This window comes from Diadema antillarum, unplaced genomic scaffold (genome assembly GCF_040938485.1).
Source record: "Diadema antillarum isolate AM-2024a unplaced genomic scaffold, OU_Dant_1.0 seq00000097_RagTag, whole genome shotgun sequence".
Lineage (NCBI taxonomy): Eukaryota > Metazoa > Echinodermata > Echinoidea > Diadematoida > Diadematidae > Diadema > Diadema antillarum.
Window position 1 is genome coordinate 271586 of NW_027271186.1, and position 25253 is coordinate 296838.

General features: G+C 38.0%; 1 protein-coding gene across 1 annotated transcript in view; it reads left to right on the plus strand.

Moving 5' to 3' along the window:
- LOC139726693 (uncharacterized) overlaps positions 1-25253 on the plus strand; it is a 64706-nt gene that overhangs the window by 11811 nt on the left and 27642 nt on the right. The window contains exons 2-4 of the mRNA XM_071637677.1: positions 21761-21793; positions 24123-24161; positions 25195-25247. Coding sequence (XP_071493778.1) covers positions 21761-21793; positions 24123-24161; positions 25195-25247 — 125 coding nt within the window. The remainder of the gene's footprint in view (positions 1-21760; positions 21794-24122; positions 24162-25194; positions 25248-25253) is intronic.

The following is a 25253-nucleotide window of genomic DNA, read 5'->3' on the forward strand; positions in this document are numbered from 1 at the left end:
AACATTACAAAGGATACACTGTACTGTACACGTTACACAATGTGAAAATGAAATGAAAAAAAAAGAACAAATTACACAGCGAATTAGCGAAAGAAAATTGAACAGTTTCTTCTGTGATGTCGTTCCAATATTCACCCTCTTGCAAAGTAGAATATCGATCAAACACGGACTACCTTTCATGCTACATCTGTATCCAGCTCAGACGTACCAAGTTTTTTTTCTCCTCTTAGCCCTTGTCCACTGTGCACTTATATATGTCGACTCCGTTCTCGATAAACCATTTGAGTAATTATATGTCAGCCCCCAGCAGGTATTGTGAGTAGTTTCTCTTCTTTGCCCCCCTCAGCGTGAAAAAAAAAATGGTCTGGCATTTATGGCGGTATGATGTAGAGTTGGAGATCTCAAGACTAAGCTTTCCATTTTCTTCCCAACGTCTTACTTTTCTCCACGATTATAACCGCCAGGTAGCAGCTATCCTCTCTTCTTGGCAAATGGAATTAGTATTAGGGGTATATTTAATCAGCTTCTTCTCCTTCTTCTTCCTTTTACTCGTGGAAATCATGCACTTTAATCGAGTCCGCTTCCCAATCGCTCCGAAGTGTAACAATGCTTCTGGTGCATGTGGTAGATGCACGGCAGGAATGCACGGGTCGAGGCGGATGGAAGATATGAATATTTTGTATTGCTAATTGATCTCCCTCTCTCCCTTTCTCCCCATCTCTTCATCTCTCCTCCCTCTCTCTCTCTCTTCCCTGTAGTGCAAAAATATGACTCGCTTTTTACTACTACCAGATCTGAAGAATCATCCTTGCGATAGAAGCAGTTAGCTTTATATTCTGGAGTGAATAGCAACTATCAGGCAGAGGAGAGACTCCGCTTTGGTCAAATCAGCGTGGTTCCAAGCTCGTATTACCTCTGACAAGCGTTGGGATTCCAGCAATTCGTCCTCATTTGGATCTAGATTCGATGTTTAGCGTCAAATTCAGAGTTCAGATCCTCTAGATACTAGACTTTAAAAAAAATCTCGATCCCAACTTTCAAACAATTCTTATTCTTTGTCCACTCATTTCTCTGCGGACTCAATGGTAGTTTGCGATTTAAAAAACAGCACAGAGTTTCAGGTAGGTAATCGCCGAGTCTTGCAAACGTGAACTCATTGATTCACGTACAAAGCACACGTATGGTGGATCAATGACTCAATTTATAGAGAGTGGTCATCAGAGCATTTTTGAAATCGACAACCTCCTGCTTAGGTTATCACCAACACGGTTGATATCAAAACTTTTGAAACAATAATAGTTGTAACCTGCCGATGATTAAACATGAACTAACAATGAGAATAGCAAGTATGATTTTGATAATGATGTTTATATAACATTCAGGATAACATCTTCAGCATTGCGGCCGCTCTACCAGAAGGCCCTACCACTATAATTACCCTAATATTGCCAGGTATCCATCCATTTATAAGCCTTGGTCGAGAAGGATATTACGGATAAAATATCTTGTTCAAGGACGCATGAGCATGCGATTCGAACTCGGGACCTCCGCTGTAAAATCAAGTCTTTTCCACAATACGACTATTGATTTAAAAATACGCAAAAAACCGGTCCACTTTCCAAATATCTGTACATGCGCTTTCACGCTATATACGAACTCATGTAATAAGTTTGTGCTTATGTAAGTTGAAAGATAATTAACAAATTTCCTTCCTCTCTCTCTCTCTCTCTTTCTTTTTCCATCCTCAAAACCCCTCCCTCTCGCATTCTTCCCCTCTTTCATTTGTATTTATCTCCGAGAAATTTATTTGATTAATTTCTACAGCTATAAAACATCTTTCACAGATTTTCTTCGCCGTTCATCTTTTCCCTTAATGTCAAACTTGCCTACTAATTACTGTTTATAAAAAGACAACTACAATTTTCTTTTTTCGTTTGCATCAGTAAGACAACAAGTAATAAGCAATAAAGAGGCGTAATCAAAATGTCTAAATGGAAAGATTGCGCTTATTTATATATTTCTCGTAAATTTAAATTGGGCGGGCCCCTTGTATATACTTTTTTTTATGATTACATGTAATTAAGAACACTATATCTAATAGACTTCTTATTGACCTGAATCCATTCCTAATTATGAAAAAGATAAATCAAATTACTCCCATTCCTCTGTTACTTGGATTCTCACTTTGAATCGATCTTTACCAAGTGCAAATCACTGGTCCGCTTAAAAAAATGTAACCGAAATTTTTCAAAGAAAGTACTTTCACTCTTATACCCTGTCTAACTAAGCGCCCCCCCCCCCCCCCCATGAATATGATATCATTGCACGTTTCAGGTTCTATGCTGCTATGGTGCTAGAATTACTGAATGCATGAATGCAATACAAGAGTGAATATTTCTTATCAACCTCTCTGAGTATTTCGCCGGGGAAAACAGTGTTGGGGCAGTTTGACGTAACACTGCTTTCATTATGGCTGTCCTTGTCACAGCGACTACCGTTTGCGGTCGACCTTTTCTCCCACTCTCACCATCCCCCTCTCTCTCCCTCTCCCTCCCCCCCCCCTTCTCTCTCTCTTCCTCTCCTTCCCTGAATCCGATTTATTTTGGATTATACAAATTTGCCAAAGATGTCTGTTTACTTTTCCTTAAGTGTACATAGTAGGTTAATTGAAGAGCTCCGCTGTCACTAATGATATTAACATTTGGGGGGAAGAAGTAAGGTGGCGATAGTCACAATGTTGCCATTGATACATCGAGAGGCGGTAACTAAATATTGGGACAAGGCAAGAGGATGATGCTCCATGGAGGCAAGTGTCAGCGGTGGTATATTCCGCGGGAGCCGGGCGATGAATTTGATCGATGTATATAGGCGGCTTAGGGAATCGTGAGTGTGCGGTCGAGTGTAGCGAATCATGACACGCGGTAAAGCTCGTAAAGGTGGTCGTACTAATGTCATAGCATATAATACAATCATATTCAAGGAACGAGGAAAATGAGGTGAAACAATGCCAATTTGTCGTTTTGATATCGTATACCTATAGCAGGGGACACGTGATTGGGGTTTTCAAAGTGTTGACCGTATGATTGAAACCGTCATGAATAAAGAAAGATAACAACAAAATGACAATGAAAATGCAAACATTATCATAATATCACTAGCATTTTCTGTCGTTCCGTAAAGCACGTTAACCCAGGTGAGCGGGCTGTCACCAATGGTAATAGTGCATACAAGTCAGGGTGAAGATGAACAGAAATTCAGAATGTCGGTCAATCACACACACACACATACACACACACACACACACACACACACGCACACACACACACACAGACATATATATATATATATATATATATATATATATATATATATATATATATATATATGTCTTTATCCACGTGCTGGCATCTTAAATCGGCTGTCTGCGTTGTATAATTGGGCGTCGATTTCTCTTGTGGAACTTATCTTTGGCTTTCTCCCGGAAGGTGATTGTGTTTGGTGCTTACTCAAAATAAACTCTAAGTGAAAGAAGTCTTTTTGTGTCTATAAATGTGTAGCAATACAAAGTTCCATCATAAATTCTGACCACACTTCCCAGACAGAACAAATGAAATATACACAAAAATCAGTCCCGTCTCAATCACATAACGAACTTATATGATTGATACGTTATATGATTGATTAAAAAAAAAGGATAACAGTGTTCGCATAATATAAATACATTACCTTTATCATACCACACCAAGAATTAGTTGGCAGTATCAATAGTTATTGCCCTCATAAAGGTCTTTTTATCTGCCTAAACAACTGTTCTGCATGTCTAGTTCAGGTTTTCGACTTATTACTCATTTCCTCTTGTGCACAGTTGCACTCCACAGACATGTAATAGAACCACTCACCGACCACTCTCGGCATAAGTGCATTTTTCAAGGAGCTCATAATTTGCCAATAATTTCATTCACCACATTTTCTGCTCTTTTATTCAGCTGCTCTAAATGGGATACGTCGGCCAGTTCTCCAGTTCCCCGGTTTTCCACGACGTGAATATATATGATAATACAATTCGTGCTTCCCTTAAAAGGCTTAGATTCAGTTACAGTCGATGAATCTTTCATGTATAAAGGTACAACCTACGTTTCAACTTCAATCTTTTGCCCCTCCTTTTATCATGTGCCATGTGGAGGTGGAAACTAAATGACATTAAGGAGGACTTCAATTTACACTATAGCAATGCTACCCATTAGCATGATGCGTTTCAGACATGAGTGCTTGGTAGCATGTTCTGCTTTTTAGCAGCTATACCAAACATACACGTGTCAGCAAAGAATTTCAGCAGTAGCCGCAATGTGTCGTATATCTTTTGGTCTGAAATACTAAGAGTGGAATTTTACGTGTAATATCAATCTAGGAGAAAAAAAAGAACGGTAAGGCTCTGTTTTGTTAGGGCAATATACTTTCGACAAAGACAACGACGTTTTATACATGCCGTTCTTCTCCAACATGAATCATGCAACTTGACATCAGCTTGGCTCCCTTCAATGAGAAAACGATAGCTATCCAGAGTGGTAGTTCCATTGAATTTGGAATCATTTCAGAAATACAGGATTAGATTCGCTGAACCAATCTACCATGACTGAGAGAAACGTCAATTCTATCTATGTCAGTAAAAGCAAGCTGTGCTAAAAAATTCCTAGAAGCTATGAAATAACGGTGTTTTTTTTAAGTTTCAAATGCAGCACGACATAGTTAGGCATGTCAGTTAACATACCATCTACAATTACCCGTCATAATAGATATCATTTCAATTTGTTTGCTCGCAGAATGAGATTTATTCCAGTATGTTTTCTTCCTCAGGCGTTGCATTAAAACCCTGGGATCACTTTATCATTCTTATCTTGATTTCGGAGAGGAAGAACGATAATTCGCCATCATACCGTTGTAGTTAAAGTGAAAACCAACCTTGACAGCCATTGCTGAAGTCACGTCAATACGACAGAAATCCCAGTGCTTACATTTAAAATTATGACTTATGTCTGTTATGGAGAAACGCGGATAGCTAATACAGCAGGCTTAAGATTCCTCCGTACATGGTACGAACAGGCTTCACCCTTTATTTCACATCGAGAAACAGGTCAAATCAATTGATTTACCCATTGATTTGACAAACCTGGCATTCACGCGATGTAAAAGGTTCAGCTTTATACCGACAGTACGCCGACTTTGACAAAACCACATTCACTTGGTTATTCATGGATATAGAAATCGCTTTATCAATATTACGGAACAGTAGCCCGCCAAATCAATATAGTCAGCCAGAGAGATAGAAAATAAGAAAAAGAAAGTGAATGAAACAGAAAGAGAGAGAAAGAGAGCGAGGGAGGGAGGGGGTGGGAGAGAGGAAGGCACGGATAGAGGGAATACAGTTGACTGTCAACTAAATTTTGTCATGACCAAAAAAGGGAAAAGTTTTGCTGATATTTGACGCTGCCAATTCATTATAACATGAACAGCAGAAATGCTGAGTGCATGGAAGTTCGACTCATTTCTGTTAACATCACTTCATAACTCTCAAGGCTTTAGGAGATATTCAAAAAGAAATGTTCCTCAGGTTCTTCACGTTTAGTTTATACTGTCACAGCATGTGTGATTGAAAACACCATGGTACAGCATTTTGTCTCCAGTCCTCTTTAGCAAACTGATCATCCGCTAATAACCAACTATCTACCTCAGAACGCTGCAAGTGATGCATGCATTCACCAAGCTTACTCTGCTTGTTGCTAGGAAACTCATGTGTGTGTGTGTTTTCTTTACCACTTCTCATCACCGACTTCCATTTCAATGATAGCTTTCACTCATATGTGCATTATGTAAATGCCACGACGTGTTCTTTTTATCTATCCAAATAACTCCTTGTATCGTTTTTTTTTTTTTTTTTGGCTTTTTTGAGAGCATAATCTTTACCTCATTAAACTAAAGTGCTAAAAGATCTATATCTACCTGTCTTACACATTGTTGTTTCTCGATATTATCCCCGAGTCATTACTTGTATATACCGCTTGTCTCTGTTGTGTTCTGTAAACTGACAGCTGCTGTCATCCGAATTCCTGAGATTTGCGTAGGTAATATCTCCAACTCGCCCTGTCATCCCTTCCCGTCATATCATCGCCTTTTTATCATTTTTTTTCCAGGCTCGAACGGCAAACCTACAGCTTCTATCGTCGCTGTTTTGTGACAAACGTTCTCGAAATGTTTACCTGTATTCATTCATTCTCGGCTATAACATCTCAACAGTCTGGCAAACTTCTGTCGTGAATTGACCACGAGTGGAATAAAAGTTTATTCTTCAATGAACCGAGAGTGATTTGAGATACATCCAATAAAATCGATGCCTCTGTTTGAGCACTGATTAGCGAGCCATTTCTATTCCATCTTTTGAGAGAACGAAAATTCGCTGACTTATAGATAACATTTTATCTATTTATTTGTTAATTTTTGTTGAGGGGGAGGGGGTTGTATTGAAGCCCATTTTCACGGCTTGGCCGCTAAAACTCGCTATATGATATGAACAAGTGCGTGTTGACATGAAGTCCCTCACATAATCGAAATGAAGCTTAGAATCGTTGTCCGTTCAGTCAGCGCCTTTCAATCTTATGTCTTCCACTTTAGTTTAATCTATTGTTTCTCATATTTCCCAAAATAAGTAATAGAACAAAGTTACTGTTGTAACAATGTAATGAACAGAGTGATTATCACATTGGGTTAGAAAGAACAGAATTGCATGATCATAATCATAAAACTTTAATTGGGTGGTATGAGGCATTTTAACCTGCACCACTTTTTATGAGCCAAAGGCTTTTTCTGTTCATATTTTCTAGCATTTAGGATTCTTTTCTCTCTCTGCTTATAATTTTGTGTTAATGGTTTTTTTTTTTTTTGTATTGCACTTCATTTGATGCCTTTGCACCTTTTATTAAACATCATATTCATTCAAAACATATTTTGGTTGCACAAAATATCAAAACACTCCGTGTGCCTGTGCTGTGTGCTGAGGTACATTTAGAGTTACTGAAATCTCTGGTGCAGTTCAAAGGAAAAAAAAAAGAATACCGCGGTAAAAAACAAACGAATCGATGTGAATATGCATTATCGACTGGTTTCGGAAACATTATTCTACGCAGCGATAGAACCTTTTTCGTTATACTAACAACTCGCTCACCGGTTTGATTCATAGGCCTGTACATGACGTCATCGTGTTAAAATGGACCCAAGCACTCGATCTCTTCAATGAAAGAGGCTGTCGTTATCGATAGCAGATCGATAGTCGGGATGAATTGGTTTGCAGATAGCGAAATGCTGGAAGGAGCGGTTGGCCTTTCTGCGTCCGTTCACTCTCTACTATACGCATAGATAAACATGATTTATTCTTGTTTTTTTCCCCCTTGCCTTATTTATGGGGAATTGACAAAGTGAGGACTAGATGTAACGCTAATGTACTGATTAATCGTGCATTTTTAGGATGTCTTTCTGACACTCTTTTTCTGGCCTTTTTTGTCTCCTACGCCGCTCTCTCTCTCTCTCTCGCTGATGGCCTTCTTTGTACTGCAATTTATCTCTTTTTCTCTACTCTTCCAAAGACTCTCATCTTTCCCTGTCCTCTCAACGCTCTTCTGCGCACATCTCTCTCTCTCTCTCTCTCTCTCTTCCATTATATATATAAACATATATATAATACATATACATATACATTGTTTGGGTCGGTAAGACAAGAAAGAGACATGAACGTGTACACGTGTACACCTATGAACCACCAACATAAATTGGACGTCGTAGAACTTCAGTCAAGGTGGACTGCACCTTATTACATGCTCGCTGATTATTTGGCAGCCACGAGAGTTTACACCTATCAGCGAATTTGTGTGGCTAGTATATGGATGGTGAGACAGTTGAATTCATTCGCCCTTGGTCGTGAAGAGATTGTGTCAATGAGGGAATCGCTTTTGATGCCTCGGTAAACCAATCGGTGGTGGAAAGCAAACAGGGCTCACTCCAGGACGGACGGTCTCGTGCGTGAGGACCAGCGACGCGTTAGTGATTTTAATCGAATTCTTCCTGTTTGGGAGATATAATATATAAGACGATCAAATAACAAGGGTGTAATTTGAAGCCAAGAGTCCGTTAACTCCTCCTTCGTCTAGCATGCTTTAAACACAGCTCTTTTCAGACGTCTTTTCGTCTCCCTATAAGATTATGATGATCTGCATGGACCTTGAGCAGTGTGAATCCTCAATTTCAAATTCATAAAAATAGTATATTCACATGAATCATATCTTCAGTGATTTTCTGATGCATATAAACATAATGAACGACGGATGTTACTTTAACGGACCTTGAACTTCAGTAAGGTGACACGTTTGCATGAAACGACAGCCATCAAAATGACAGCGACCATATAGTGTTTGAAAAAACAGCAATCAAATTCTAACTATTATCCCCAAGAAGCATTTACGTTTGTATATAGTCATTGAAACATAGTAGCACACCATGTTAAAGGGATTGTGAAGCTTTGGTTGAGATGAGGATTCCGGTTTTCAACTTTTTTTTGCGAGATAATGAGAAACCTCTTATGAAATATATGAAGAGCATCTAATTCTATGAGAAGTTCAAAGTTTATTTGATAAAGATTGGTTTTGAAATGGCTGAGATATACCAAAAAAAAAAACAACAAACAAACACCAAAAAGGTCCAATAAAAGGTGGGACCCGCCTTTTATCAGGACCGCTTTGTTTTACTTTGTTATTGGATACTTCAGCCACTTAAAAACCGATTCTCATAAAAGAACAACAACTTTGAATTCTTCTTAGAATTGTATGTCTTTTAATATTTCATAAGTGATATCAAATTTTCGCGCAAAAAGTTAAAATCTGAACCCCAATCTCAATCAGAACTATGCCATCTTTTTAAAGGGAAGTAGATTTAGCTATTGTCCTCAATCAAGCTTTAATGCACGGGTTGAAATATAGTCAGATGCTTCGACTGTGATGTTCTAAAACATTTGAGTCTTGGAATACCATGAAAGTCACTTAAGATTTGGCTCTCAATTTATCGACATATCAACGTTATAGAACATGCCGTATTATTAACACTGTAAATTGACGTCTCACTGTTCTAATAATTTTGATGATTCTTTTTCTAATAAGATTCAGGAAACATTGAGAAAGATAGACTAGTCAAAGGGCATATCGGAAATGAAGTTACTGAAGTACAGCATGTTCGCGCCGTGGGAGAATCTGTTTCTTACTGCAGGCTTGAATAAAACATCTTGTCAACGTATCAATCATATGGCTATATATGGGCTTATAAGGGGATAGACAAGATTGGTGTCCTTCTAGTAGTTGTTCCACTCCTCCCTTCTCGACTTTGTGGTATGTGCTTTGAGTACCCTTTTGATTTTCCAACGACGCTTATGAGACAGCAATGAAGCATAGCGTTAAATATTCAATGAAACATTATACTTTATTCATTGTGGAATATGAAATGATTTCACACTTGTAATAACAACATCTATCCCTCTGCATTGATAATTGAGATTCAACTGGGAAAGAATGGCGGTAATAATACGTCTATAAGGATTCAATGTTCTATAGTTACTAAAGTCGTTGTTGTCTTTTTGCTTACTTGATTGAAAGGAGTGTATCTATATACTCGAAGGAAAAATCCACTGCTATCACATTGCGACGCATAGAGAAGAGTTTTAAAATGATTTGATAAAAACATCTTCTCGGACATACTTCTTTGACTACAGCCTGACTTAGTATGTGAAATATGATCCAGTCATTTCTAAATGCCCTTTCGCCGTCTTGTCAGAATGCCTTCTTCTGGGAGAGAGGGAGTACGGAAGTTTATTTATTTCATATCTGCCTCTCTCTTCCTCTCTTTTCTTATTTGATAAAAAAAAAATGTGTGTTCCTCACGAGGCGTCAAGTCAGATCATTTCTTGCCGGGATCGGCACTTTTCGAACAAAATTCTTCCGAGGTTGAATGAACTTCAAACTATTAGACTGGCTGGCCATTATATCTTCAGCTGTCTAGAAGCAATTTCCTCCACGGTCTGAACGGGGCCTTTTTAGCGCTCGAGTCACGAGCGGATAAATCGCATAGGAGCGTCGGGGGGTATGGCTTACCATGAAAATGAAAAATCTTCTTCATTACTTTTCCTACCCATCAATTCAGCAACACCAAATTAGAAAACTGTCGGGATGACCCACATAACATGGAATTCTTGGCATTGTGTGGGAATGTGAGAAATGGCTGCGTTCCCTTCTATGAACTTTCGTGAATAAAATCTTTATTTTCCCTTTACCATCTCAATCTATCTTTCTCTGTCTCTCATTCCTTTCTTTATTACCTCGTTTCTTTTAGTGGCCTTCACAGATCGCAGTTTTGCCGACATTTACTTCTGATTTAATTTCATGATGTAGGCATGATATGATTTGTTTGAGGGTCATTGCTTTCATCATACCATTCGAAAAGGGAAGAAGTAGAATAAAATCAGCTCCTAATGACTAAGAAGATTCAATATCTTCTAGAGTAGAAACAAACGAGCAAAAATGACTATATGAATACGTGAGGTTCGTTTTGTTCGCACCAATTACAGAGTACTTATCTAGTCCAATGCCACGCAAATTGTTCGTGGTATTTTGTCCTATGGTTGTTGTTTGAGACAACGAAAAGATACACGATACACCGTTTACAATATCCTGACCAACTTAGGATAATTAAGACCTGACTACATAAGACGATTTTTGGGGACCCGTAATGGCTTTAGTGATCTAAGGCTATGAAACATTTGCAAAAATAACACCCAATTATCGCACTTTTTGATGTTAGTTTTATACGAGGGAAATTTAAAAGCATAATTATAACTCCCATGGGGGGGGGGGTACTTAGCTACCAATGGACAATAAGTCTTTTACAGTAGCGTTGATATTTTTTGTACGCCTCATCTTTCTAGTACTTTGCCATATTGTGTTTTTTTTTTCTTTAACTTAGCTAAAAACATAATGTACATTTATATAAAATTGCCTGTACCCATATGATTCTGCATATTCGGCTCCATTTTTCTTATGGCTTTTCTCACATTCTTAAGAAAACAGAAAATCATCTCTCTACTATATTCTACTGTCCTATGTATTTTCTTCCTCTCTTTTATCGTGATACTGTCCATTCTCACCTAATCATACTCTTGCATTTTCATTTTAATTCTTTTCCTCAAACGTTTCACGTGCCTATGTGTCGTCTGGTTTGCAGTCTCAATTTTCAATCAATAACGTCAGATTGCATTCAAAGTTATCAACAACAAAAAAAGAAGACATGTAAGGCTTGTGGGCGTGGAAAGGCACTCATCCTTTAAGCGGGCTCACTGGTATAGTTATACGTCATCGGGAGAATATTTACACATCTCATAAGGCATTATCTACACAGCCAAAAATAGATGAAATCCATTACATTTCCGGAATAACGACATTAGCAGAGTGGATTATATGTTTATCATTGCTTCTGACATTTGAGACATGATTATGAGCAAAAGGAACTGGGAAATGAGAATGCTGTTTTTGAGCAATACTTTATGTGCGTGTATCAATTTACGTTTGTACATTGTATGTATGACTGACGGGAGTTCTTATTTCGTTTGATATGACTCACATCATTCATCTTTCTACACCCTGCTGTTACGCCAACGTTGCAATGAAAGAAAGGGTTAGTAATGATTGAATTATCAGTGGTAGATCCAGGGAGAACCGCACCGGGCGCCCCCCCCCCCCTTTATTTTTTGTAAAAACAAAATAGATAAAAAGAACAAATGGGGGAGGGGTGCGTGCTTCCCCCCTTTCATTTTGTAAAGGCGCCCCCTCTTTACAGAATTCCTGGATCCGCCCATGATTATAAAGCATTATCATTCATGAATGTTATGAATATGCTGCATTCCATATAACGCCCAGACGATTCATCAATCTTGCTCATCAAGTGAAACATTTCAAATCATTAAACATTCCATATGGCGGCGATATCATCATGTTCACATAATGACTGATGAACGATGGTTTCCCCAGCTGTAATGCTTTCGTCTTAAAGTTGTTTTTTTTTGTGTGTGTGTGATATGAATAATATCTTATACGTGAGAACAAAAGCAGAAATACTGATAATTGACAAGCTCCACAAGCGATCATCCAACTGCTGGTATACCTTGATCTATTCTAAGATGCGAAAATGACGACATCCCATGCATGATATTACAATTACAATTACAAAATTACAACCTCCAATAATGTCATCATAATTCGTAAATCAGTTAAGTGAGGTCAGATCGTTGGTTTCATCACCACTTTCAATTCATTTTCTTTATTTCCATTGAACAAAAGGAGATGCATAATGCAAAGTATACAGGTAAAAAGTAAAGAAGTACAGCACACTATAAAGAGTACTGCTAAATAATATGTGCGAATGAATGTATAATCGCATATAACAAATAATGCATACGTATGCAATGCCACTTTTGATATTTATATGTGAATGCTTGAAGTAAAGTCGCAGAGAACTCCGAGGAGTTTTCGAAACCAACGAAACTATAACGGAAAAGGGCTAGAATATACAATTTAGAGGAAATATATACGTTACAGGGGTTGACTTGGCGTGTATGTTACCGCTGTACTTTGGACCCGAAGACTTAATTGTGTCGTCTTCGATTAAACGTTTAACTTCATCCTCCCTTGCCGAGATCGATCCGTCGAGCAGATCGTACTTCCTGATAACGCTAACCGACTTTAAAACTGGCGGCGATCCTCCTGTCGTCCCTCTCCTCACACACATTGAGTAAAATCAACACCACCGCTGACTCCTTTTTCCTTGCCCGTTAATTATCCCCTCTGCGCGGCAGGGATGTATGTCTCCCCGAGCTGGCTCCCGGATAGCTTTCCGTGCAGTCCGCACTTCTTTTGCCTTCCTGGTGCGCTGGGCTATCCGGCACGTTTTGGAGATGTACGGCGAAGAAGGCGGAAAAATGTGTCGTTACACCGTAGTGAGGAATTTCTGATCATCTTCGGAAATGAAATGAGGTCCATGAATTAACCAATGAGTAATTCGTAATCAACGGTCCATCGTTTTCGAGTTGTCCTTTTTACATCCTTTGTCTCTGCTCCGAGAGGGTTGTGTGTAAGAGCCAAAGTCGTGTGGGATCATTCTTTAACTACGCGTGAACGGCGTAAAGAAAGATCGGGCAGAACTGCTTATTAATATAAAAGTTATCCAATATGTGTTCTTTTGGTAGGAAAAAGAATAGTTCAGCCAATCGCCATGCGATATGATTAAAATTTCTGCCACTTCGCATGTTTTAACAAATGCCCCAGATAAGTAAATACTATACAATTTAATTCCTTGATCATTTTTTTTTTTAGCTACAGTGGAAACGTGACGGGCACAATAAAGTGGCGTAGTTGTGCGTTCTCGTCTTTAGTGGTTAAGATACTGTAACGCCGCTTGATATTCTGCATTTTGAAGTAAATTCATGTACTTTTTGGATACTTCTGTGAAGACCATTATTCATAACAAAAAGAGCGCGTTATCATTACAAATTACTCAGGGCAGAAGGTGGTAGCTTTGGTTGGTGTTGCTGCTATTCTATAAAAGCAAGGAGAAAGTCTTTGGTTCACATAGATACCAAATACAAATTGAATACTGAGGATTCCCATGTAAATTTACGTAACAGTCACGTGGCAGACTCAGTCAGTCTGCCGTCTCAATAGGTGTCACAGTCTTAAGACATGTTTGACGTTAGCTCTAAATTTTGGTGATTATTTGATTCGTCTTTATCAATTTCCCCTCAAAACACCCAATTATGAATTCTTGGAAATGCAACAAGAGAGAATTTCAAACGGATAACTAATTTTGTTTTCCGATACCAAGCCAATTTAAGATTTGAAGGTTCTTTGCAGCTGTTTTTGTTGATATTGACTGTAGGTTGTGATGTTAATACAAGAACTGCGTCAATTTTATAGATGCCTCTACTCTGAAATGAGTGCGAGCATTCGATTTCCTGCCAAAATTGCTCTTTATATTGACCATATTTATGGATGGAATGCAAAATTATTTGCGAAACGTTTTTTTTTTCCTTCTGACTTGTCTTCCCCGCAAACACAAGCTCCCTTTTATGGTTCCTTTATTAAGACAAGCGCAACCCCCCCCCCCCAAAAAAAAAAAAAAAAAAAAAAAAAACAGACAAACAAATTGAGGTGTCCTTAATGATAAGTTATCATTTATGGTTCCTTTATTAAGAAGAGCGTGAAAACAAATTGAGGTGTCTAATGAGGGGAGCCGGTCACGTGATTGAAGGTCGAAGATTTCAAGGTCAGGACTCTCTGTATTTGTATTTGTATTCGTATTTTTTTTCTGACCAGAAGAGGTCAAACTGATTGTGAAGCCTCTGTCCCTGTCAGTTGCAGTGGTGGATCCAGAGGGGAGCGTACCCGAAGCACGTCCCTCCCCCTTTATTTTTTCGTTAAAAGCAAAAGAAATAAAAATTAAAAAATGAAATGAGACCCGGAAGTGGCACCAGAAATATTAGTTGCGCCCCCCCCCCCTTTACAGAAATCGTGAATCCGCCCCTGAGTTGTGTCATATCCGTAATTTTTATTCAAGAAATTAATGCCGATATTTGCTTATTTACTTCGCTAAAGTGTTCAGTGTGTTGTTCTCGTATTTTATTTTTCTTTTCATGTCATTTATTCATTTTCATTTTCAACAAATGATATAAGACTTCAGTGTACAAAACACTTCATGCAGTAAAAAGAAAAGAAGGAATATACATATTCTTCATATATCGAAATAGAACAGAAAGACAAAATAAACTGTGAAGCCAAGGTGGTATATGGTATTCACTTGAACTTCTTTCAGTCTAGTCCATTCTCTTTCTGTTTGTCACTCTCTCGTATCATCATTCTATTCCTTTATATACGGCAGAATGCCATAATTCACAATGTTCCAAATAAATTATTGACATCGTACCAACAGCGTTCCAATAAATCTGACATAACCACATATGTCTCGAATTCATCTTTGCCACTTATTATACGAACCTTCTTGTCATATCCACAGGGAATCGAGCGTGTTGTGTTTTCTGTTTCTTTGAAGCACTTCACAATCATGATAAATGGTATCTATGCCATTCATTCTCGCCACGTGGTTCCATTTGGAAATCGATCGGCATACACAAGCACTCTGATCATGCTTGCCTTTATTCGTAATGCAAGCAAATTGCTATTTATTGGTATGGGGACAGAATATCGCAGGGGGTGAGGAAATTTCAACACTTTTGGGAAGATGATACGAGGAACTGACACATTTTCCTGCTCATTTCAAACATGGCTTCCAAATATATAACCTTTCATGATTCTGCTCTGATAGATAGACAGGTAGATTGTTCGATCACGAATCAGACATTACCTGTTTTTTTTTCTTCTTTCCTTAGCCAGACGGTTTATGCTGAGCTTTTATCATGGTCCGATAGAATTGCTTCATGGTGGATTTTGTCATTTTGATGGTTCCTAATTTTGATTACTCCTATGTATAGACATTTGAATTCAGACAAGAGATAATTAAATATTACATAAATCGAGCTTTTTATAATCAATGTCAAATTTCTTTTTTCTTTTTTTTAGCCATCCACCTTAATTTTCTTGCAGCTATATTTGAATGTATTGATATTTACATTCATATGTACTGTCATGATATGACATATTTTGTATTTGTCACGTAATAATTTGTCTCATTGTACTAATGTTTATTATGTAGCTCATGTAAGAAATTGATGTTATGGCAATGGTTACAATAGAAGTGCAGCTTTAAAGACAGAAGCTTGCATCAAAACAACCATATAAGGAGATGTTGCGATGCACAATCAAAGTAAGAGAGTGATTTGGAATTAAATGTTTTGGGGATGAGTAAACCCTACATGACGTCAACACACGAGGAAAGGGTATCCCTGGTAGTATGCATCATACTATCTGGTATGTGGACGTCATTCACGACGTCAAACACAAGTTTCTAGCTAGGTCAAAACAGGACCACTTCAAAGAATTTGGGTTTCCGTGGACAGGAAGAGATGACGTCAAGCAGGGGCTTGACCAATGCAAAATGAGATACTCAGGAAAGTTTTGACAGACAGAAAACGCCAACCAATAAGAAAAGGGGGCAGGACTTCTATGAAAACTTTCTAGGAAGTCACTTGACTTCAGTTAATTAAGTTTACATGGAGACCTATGGTCCAACAAATGTATAAATATGCAGTGTTTGGGCATAAAATTCAGATGCCACATTATTTGCGGAACACTCAGGACCAGGCTACGGTACTTCGAGATTGCGAAGTTAGAGTAGCAGAGTGTTATTTGGAATCAGTGTGATTCAGGGATTGTTGCATTTCGGCTTGGACAGCCTGACCGTCCAGCAGAGAATCTAGGAGGATTCGAGTGTAAACACCAACAACTGTTGGTGTTTAGGGTTCCAGGGAGAGAGCCACCGTTTAGGGTTCCAGCGAGGACCAAGTTTAGGGTTCCAGAGAGGACCAGAAGTCAGGGGAGACGACCCGCTACTTCAGGCAGGGCATCGTCGACAACCTAGAGCAACCAAGCACGGGAGCTTCTAGAATAAACCACCGAGCAGAGCAACCAAGCTCAAGATCAAGTGGAATTGGATATCTGTATTCAAGTTTGTACTGTGTTATTATTGTAAACGACCACAATTTGAGACCAGTATAATAAATCTTATTGATTGTTATATTGTAAGGACACTGTGTGATTGGCTATTTATTTCGAGGCACATTAGTTGCACAAGTCGAAAGAGTTGAATGAGTGAATGGTCTGCTAACAATCTGCTGCATTTAGAGAAAGTCAACCTTTGACTATAGAAAAGATCCCAGTCGCAGGGAGGACTTTCGTTCCCCACATTCAGAGGAAAGTCCCCTGTGACATGTACATTGTTTAAAATTCTGTATGTGTGTATATCTAAGTGATTGTGTGTGTGTGTGTGTGTGTAATGAAGCAGATATTGATTAATTTGATCAAGATAGCTTTTTCTCTAAGAGCTATGCAGAATTTGATATAATTTTGGTATAGAGAATACGCTTTGTAAAAAAAAAATAACGTATGTAAAAAAAAAGTGATTCAGCAGCAGTTTTTGTGTAATGAGGCAGATATGGATTGGCTTGATTAATTAGATCAAGATAGCTTTTTCTGAGAGTCATGCACAACTTTATGTCATTTTTTTATACATGGTATGATTTGCAACAACAAAAAAACCACCACAAAATACATTGTACTCTACGTAAAATATATATATATATATATATTTAGCAGCACTAGAGAGAAGAATACAGCTGCTTATTTTTGTTCATATCAATGTTTTAACGTTGACCTGATATCGAAAGAAATTCAAATAAAGAACATCATAAAGCTTAAAAGTGTGTGTGTGTGTGTGTATGTGTGTGTGTAGTGCTATGAATATGACAGACCTCGTAGATTTATCGATGTCATGCTTACGTCACAGCTTTCTGGTGGTATTCGGTCGGTCCATGATGAGGAGAGCGATTTCCAGCGGGGGTGACTGACTCTTTGGGCAAAGATTCGAGTTACACACCAGCCCATTCCCTGAAGCTTTTCAAACTCTTTCCTCTCGCCCTCCCTGTACACTTCCACGTATCAGGTTATCCTCCTCTCATTTCGTAACTCCTGCTATATGTTTTCTCATCTTTTCTTCGCAGTTCTTTCTCTTACTCGGTCTTAGCTCATCCCCTTCACCATGCTCATAGAATCCTGAGCGAACAAGTTGGCTCTTTTGTTCTTCTTCTTCTTCCTTTTTACTCACCGGATATTCGTTTAGATATAATAATGTTTAGTTTGCCTTTGAAAGTGAGTGAATTAAGACTAATGATATTTGACACAACATTGAAAACTCACTTTTTGATCCTCTGAGAATGAGTAAAAACGAATTGAATTCAAAATTTTGGTCTGCTAATGTCGCAAATGTTAAAACAAACACACCTCAATGGTAAACAACGGGTTTAACAGTTAAACCAAGTCAAGTTTGATACAAATTTTCACCCCCCCCCTAAAAAAACCACACACGTTGATTTGTGTGCTACAACATAATATGACAATGAATGTTATAACCTGTAAATGTAATCAATTTTGTTTGTTTTACTTTAAGGGCGTGATGATAAACAGGGATAAGTAATGGTTATCTGTCACGTGAACTTTGCCCCCAAACCAGAAATGAACAACCAGACGGGAAACGACTCATTCAAATTAGTCATATTATCGGTAGCACACAGTCCTTTTAAGAATTTGAAATGTGACAGCTCACTTTCCTTTTAAAGAGTGTTTTTTTTTTTACTTTCCTTGTAGCATCAGTGGCAAATGGCTATTTTCTACAGCACGACGAACTTGTTGTTTGGTATCAAAGGAAAGAAAGAAAGGAAATATAAGGTGTAGAACACCTTAAGCATTACAACCCGGTGGAAAACGTGTCATAATCACACAAAAACAACAGCAACCAAAACTGTAGCTATTAGCGTAGAACTTTGTCGCGTTTCTGGCCGGAGACAATAAAGTGATTTTGGTTCTGCTTCAATTAGTTCTTATGCCTCAAAAAGTGCAATCTGGGAGGTGAAAAGGGTGAATTGACACTTCATCTCATCTCCCTTTAGAAGTACTGCGTCACAGGAAAGTGAGATGTAGTTCCCCTTTCTCCTTTCACCTGGTACAAGGCAGTGTCATTACTAGTTGCTTTTTAATGGATTTGCTTTAGTTTTCTCTTCTTGTGCAGCGTGGGTTTACTTGCTGTGTCTGCAATTACCAGTATACTCCCTCTCTCTCGCTCTCTCTCTCTCTCTCTCTGTCCATTACTTTATCAATTCCCCTTTTATCTCTTTGTCTCTATGTCTGTCTGTCTATCTATCTATCTATCTATCTATCCATCTGTAACATTCCAGATTATCATGTAACTCTATCTATCTGTCTATCAATCACCTTTACTTTGTCACACAGTGAACCATTAGCGACCTTTTGCTCTCAGTATTCAGTGCGGAACCATCCTGCTCCCTCCCTCCCCCTCTATCCCCCCCCCCCCCCCCCCTCGCCATCAATTCTCTGACTTTCTTTCCCAGCATGACGGCATCTTGAACTTTCTTGGAACTTTAGGTTTCAATTAGCTGTTGCAGTAACGATATTGGGTTCCTGATAGAGTAGTTTATCGAAAGTAGAACCGGTGAAGTGCGAAACATCAGCGGTGTGACTGGGTCTCATCGTGCATATTAAGACATTGCCGTCATGGTTGTTTGAATGAGAGTTAAATGTGTGAGTGGCTGTATCATAATGGGAAGGATCATCGAACACCCACGTACGAAAGCAAGAATTGTAATAGATGTAGATATTAACTGGAAGACCTCCTGAGCGTTGCAGGAAACAAAAAAGACATCGAGACTATAATACTTGAGTGGTTACATCCATATGGAGATGCATTATAGTTTTAGGTGGATCCCGTTTTCTCCAGATGAAATTTCACCTACAACAAAACGGTAGAAGACAATATTAGAAACCACTAGAAAAAAAGGAAGTTCTCGATGGTGAGACACCTGTCATACATTGGCCTATCACACATATCGTGCCGATGAGCTTACGAAATAGTGACAACCAAGAAGAAAGGTCTTAAAGGGTATATCGCATGTGAAACAATCGTATATCGCATGTGAAACAATCGTTTCAGAAAGGATGTGACCAGACAAAAAGGAAAAGGCTACATCCAAGACTTGAAAAAAAGAAAGAAACCTAACAGGGATTGTGGCGCAGCGAGGATAATCAAGAATCAATAGTACAACCTTTGGTGAATGATGATGCTTGCTGTAGAGCACTAACGTCACTATGACATGCTGATTCTTGGTTGCATTTCGGAAGACCTTGATACCCAGTGATTTCTTCTTCCATTTTTGTCTTTCATGCGATTGTATGCCAGCTTTCTAGTGGGATATGTTTCGAGGTGAACGCATTGCACGCTTCCGCACGGGATTTAATTTGCCCGTAGCGTCTCTCCACAATGTCTGAACGTCTTTGCAAATCTTTGTTTTGTTTAGCTTCATTTTTCATTTTCTTTCTTCTTCTTCTTTTTTTTTTTTTTTTTTTTTTTGCTTATTTATGGTTTTTGCTATCAGTAAGATTTCATGGACAGTACACTTTCAGAAAGAGGTTATCATAAAATTGTTTGTTTTTTTTTTTTTCGTGTAAATTCCTGCGGGGCATTTCATGAACCGTTTTCTGAGACAAGCTATTACAAGCTATATTTGTCAAAAAAAAAAGAAAATCCGACAAAACACTTCATGAAATGACCCCCCCCCCCCCCCCATCATCCTTGAAAGGTAATGGCGATGGCGATAGCAAGGGCCCTAACGCTTGTAAACGATGTGCAAATTTGGCGCTCATGAAAAAATGGGCATTTAGAATTTTGACCAACAACACAACATTGAGTGACAACAGAAGCCTTAGTTCTGAATCCTAAGATAAATTTAAGCACTACATGGATGTACTCTTCTGCCTCTTCTAGACAAGATGTCGATATACATACGATATAATATCATATATACATAATGGCATTGACATTCCCCGTCGAGACTCCTGAAGAAGATGGAGGCCACCGAAAATTTGAGTTGCTCAATAAACTCATTCTTTCTTATATATTGGCGAAATAATGCATTACTGGTTTATTTCTTGATTCTTCGTTATATTGGAGCTAATACGCGAATTCGCAACATGTTCATATATATATATATATATATATATATATATATATATATATGTCTATCAAAAGACGACTTTCACATGAGAAATCATACAAAATAAATTACATTATTCATCCACTCTTTCTTTGTGAAGAGGAACCTGAACAAAATAAACTTTCATTTAGGCCAGTGAAGACCCGATAATATCTTACGAGAGAAAAAAAAAGTATGAGGGAAAAAATCTCTTTATGATGGTTTGTTCTACACGTGGCCAACTATGTAGATGGACGTGCCAACAGAGCAGTGAAGAGAGCTAGGACATTTGGACTTTAATTTATTGCCCTATTTCTTGAGTAATTTTCAGTAGTTATTCAAGCTGTAATATAGATGTGATAACTAATCGCTAGCAGTGACTTTCATTCTGGTCAAACATATCTACCTTTAATCTAAGATAAACACGATGATAGAGCGCGCATTAACCTATTTTGTCTCTTGAAATATTGGGATGAGTAGAGTTCGAAGGAAACAAAGAAGAACAAAGAAATGAAACACCTGATGTATGTATGTGTATAATATGTCTATACGTATTACCAATCATGCCAGTATTATCATGTTATGCGAAGCCACAAGTAAATTTTTAAGGGAATGACAAGGGCAGGCACACTATATCTGAGCAACCACTTAAATGAACTGAACTGTGTATCGATGTTATAAGCAATTGTGATTGAACAAGTCTCCCGATATTTGTGTGTAAGTCTGTCACCTGATTGTAAATGCGCGTTTTTGTGTTGTTGTTTTTTAATGTTTTTTGGGGGGGAGGGGGGGGAGGGGGGGAGGGGGCAGATCTGTGCGTGTGTACTTGTATGTGTGTGTGTCTGTCTGTCTGCTTGTAAACATGTATGTTTTAAGTTACCCTTGTTATTGTTTTGTTTTCATTTTTTTCAGTGTCGGCCGGATGCAATTGTGGAAATGACAGAGGTGAGTGTTTTTTTTTCTCTCCATCTCATTCTCTTTGTGTTTTTGTAATTATCAAGAGCATACCCATATGTGACATTGTAATTACTTTAGTAGAAGTTAAAAGTGAACTAAAATCCACCCGGAAATGGATGAAGCGATATTGATGGCCTGCTGGAAAGAACACAGTGCCCCACATTGTGTTCGCAATGTGTTCACATAGTCGGTTATGGTGAAAACACTCAAATTTACCAGTGTGAAGAGGATTTCACACTGTGGTGTGGTTTTTCACACAGTGTTCACATAGTTCCTGCTTCACACTGTGAATTGATGATTCACGATGTGTTCCACAAGATCAAAATGTTCGAAATTAACAGTGTGAGGAAATTACACGCTGCGTTCACAATGTGTTCACACTGTGTTTTACATAAGTGTTTCGTTTTACATAAGTGTTTCACAAAGTGGAACACTGTGTTTTTTTCAGCAGGGCGGATGTTAATGTGAACGTAAAATATTAGATAAGCCAGCTGAGGAAACTCCTCAAAAATATAGCGCCCGCTTTCTGAATGCTGAATCACAGCTCCAAAGATTTTTTTATCATCATTTTCGACTCTCTTAATCCAGAATGTGAATATAATCTATCTTTAACAGCTTATAACGGAATACACATCCTCCCGGAATTTGTAATCCACAACGAATCACTCCTTCTAGTTCCTCCTACCAATACCCAATCTAACGGTTCATGATCTTTGCAGTCAGCATCCTCTCCGTTGTGAAATAATCTACCTGAATGCATAAAACAAACTAACCCAACAGAAAAATTCAAATCCATATTAAAAAATCATTTGTTCATTCAATAGTATCATGGTTTAGCATATATAATGCAGGTGTTAATCGTTATTTATGTCTGAACATTCTGAAACTGTACCTTCTTCTTTCCTCTTTCTCTTCTTCTCAGCGATACAAATAGAGAAATTTTATGAGATACACGCTTGTACAAATATTGTGAATTATCATCATTATCATATTGATAATTCTAACGTATGTGTGTATTGTTATTAGTTAAAAAGTACCTTTCGTCAACATTCATTTCAACATGTTTCGATGGTTATTGTAAGAGTTTACGTTTTATGTTTTTATGCTTCCTTCTCTCCAATATAAGGAAGAATGGAGCAGGCAGGGGGTGACATACCGTAAAGACTGCTTTAAGAATATATTGGTTTTTACAGCGGTATGTGCATGATTGTGGGATTTTCAGTGTGCGTGCACTCATTGCTGAGTATGACGAATGAGTGGGCGAAGAGATAGGTCGTAATTTCGCCCTAAGACTATGCCACATTTAATTCTATCATCGGTCAAAGTGAGTAACCCAGAAGGCGTTAAAATGTTGAAAATTTAGGAGTAATTGAAATAAATAACATAATACATTATCATTAGTACACATTGAGTGTTGCATACGATCAAAGTTGTTTGTTTGGTTGTTTGTTTTTTGAAAAAAAAAATGTTAGATACTTTAACAGCGTCAAATCACAATATGATTTGTACTGGGCCAGTATGAGGTGATCACTTATTTTGATATCAGTAGTTAAGAAAATTGTAATGACACATGAGAAATAAAAGAATTCTGATCTTTGTGATTCAGGTCTGTAATACTGTGAATTTATTTGACTTATACCACGCTGAAAACTTCGTTAAAGGACAAGTTCACCTTCATAGACATGTGGGTTGAGTGAATGCAGCAATATTAGTAGAGCACATCGTTGAGAGTTTGAGGAAAATCGGACAATCCGTTCAAAAGTTATGAATTTTTGAAGTTTCTGCTCACTCAAGGCTGGATGAGAAGACTACTATAGCTTGTGATGTCACATGAGTACAACGATATAAAGAAAGAATAAAGAAAATATTCAACATATTTTCACTTTTCTCGCATAACAAAAGAACACCTGACTTCTCTCTTTCAGAAGGCAGGGGGAATAATATTACCCTTAATATATGTCAGTAACAAGTCGAAGAAATGTGCACTTTATTCAAAAAGTGAATTTTTGTAAAATTCTCTTTTTATTTTCTTTATATGTTTGTACGCATATGACATCATACACTTAAGTAGTCTTCTCATCCAGCAGTGACTACGCAGATACTTTAAAAATTCATAACTTTTGAACGGATTGTCCGATTTCCCCCAAACTTTCACTGATGTGTTCTACTAATATTGCTGCATTCACTCAATCCACATAGTATATAAAGGTGGACTTGTCCTTTAACACCTGTTCGTCTTCATTATGTATGTATGTATGTATGTATGTATGTATGTATATAATGTATTTTCCATAAATGTTTGTATTTTCTTTTATAGAGTGTTGGATACGATGTGCCAGGATTCATCAATCAGGCAGTGAGTATATCGTGAATGGTGTCATGCTCTAACATCATGTCTGTGCATGCCTTGACGGGGTTTCATCCCACAAGACTGACACCCACGAGTCATACAGCCCACGAGTTCGACATTGAAAAGAGGTCCATGAGTCATACAGCCCCCGAGTCATGCAGCCCATGAGTTCGACATTTTATAGATAAAAACAGCCCACGAGTTCGACAGATACAACACGGGTCTTAATGTGTCGGTCTCGTGGGCCTTGTTAGTTTAGTGTCGAACTCATGGGCTGTATGACTCGTGAGCTGTATAACTCATGGACTGTATGACTTGTGAGCTTTATAACTCGTGGGCTGTATGACTCGTGGGTGTCGGTCTCGTGACGTGCACCCGCATTGACTTGGCGAAAAACACATTACTTTTCGCGCAATGCACTTAATACCTACAAGGAAAAACCCACATTTCCAGTGCAAACAATTTATTTATGATAACTTGAATTGACAAACAAATTACTGTGCAGCAAATATGACAACAACAATTCACCTTTCTGATAAAACAGCAGTATCAGAATGGGAAGATGTAAGCTTGGATTACCAACAGTTATGTGGTATTTACTGAACCGGAAGGAAAAGAATATCCAAAAAGAAGTATTTCGTAAGGTTTTGAATTCATTGACTTATAAAACTTCATGACTGTAATGAATCATGTGAATTATAAATTTCAACAATCCCTCTTGGTTAAGTATTTACTGAACCCAAAGTGAGAGAACCCCCCTAAAAAAAAAAAACGAAACGAAACAAAACAAAACAAATTAAAACAAAACAAAACCAACATTTGATGTGGCTTGAGTGTGGTGATCATAAAATTCTATATAATGATTTTTATCATTTTTCGGGAATGATATTTTTTGAACAAATCTTTGTGTTTAAATTCTACCTTAATCTTGAATTTATGATTGTCATGAATAAAAGAATGTAGGTATAATGTAATGTAATGTAAAAACTTTCGTGTGTTTTACGTAACATATTTTATGATTCTTACTTGTTTCTTACAGAGAGAGCCATGGACATCTCAGAGAGCGGAGACTCGCTCAAAGATATACTGCAGGCGAGT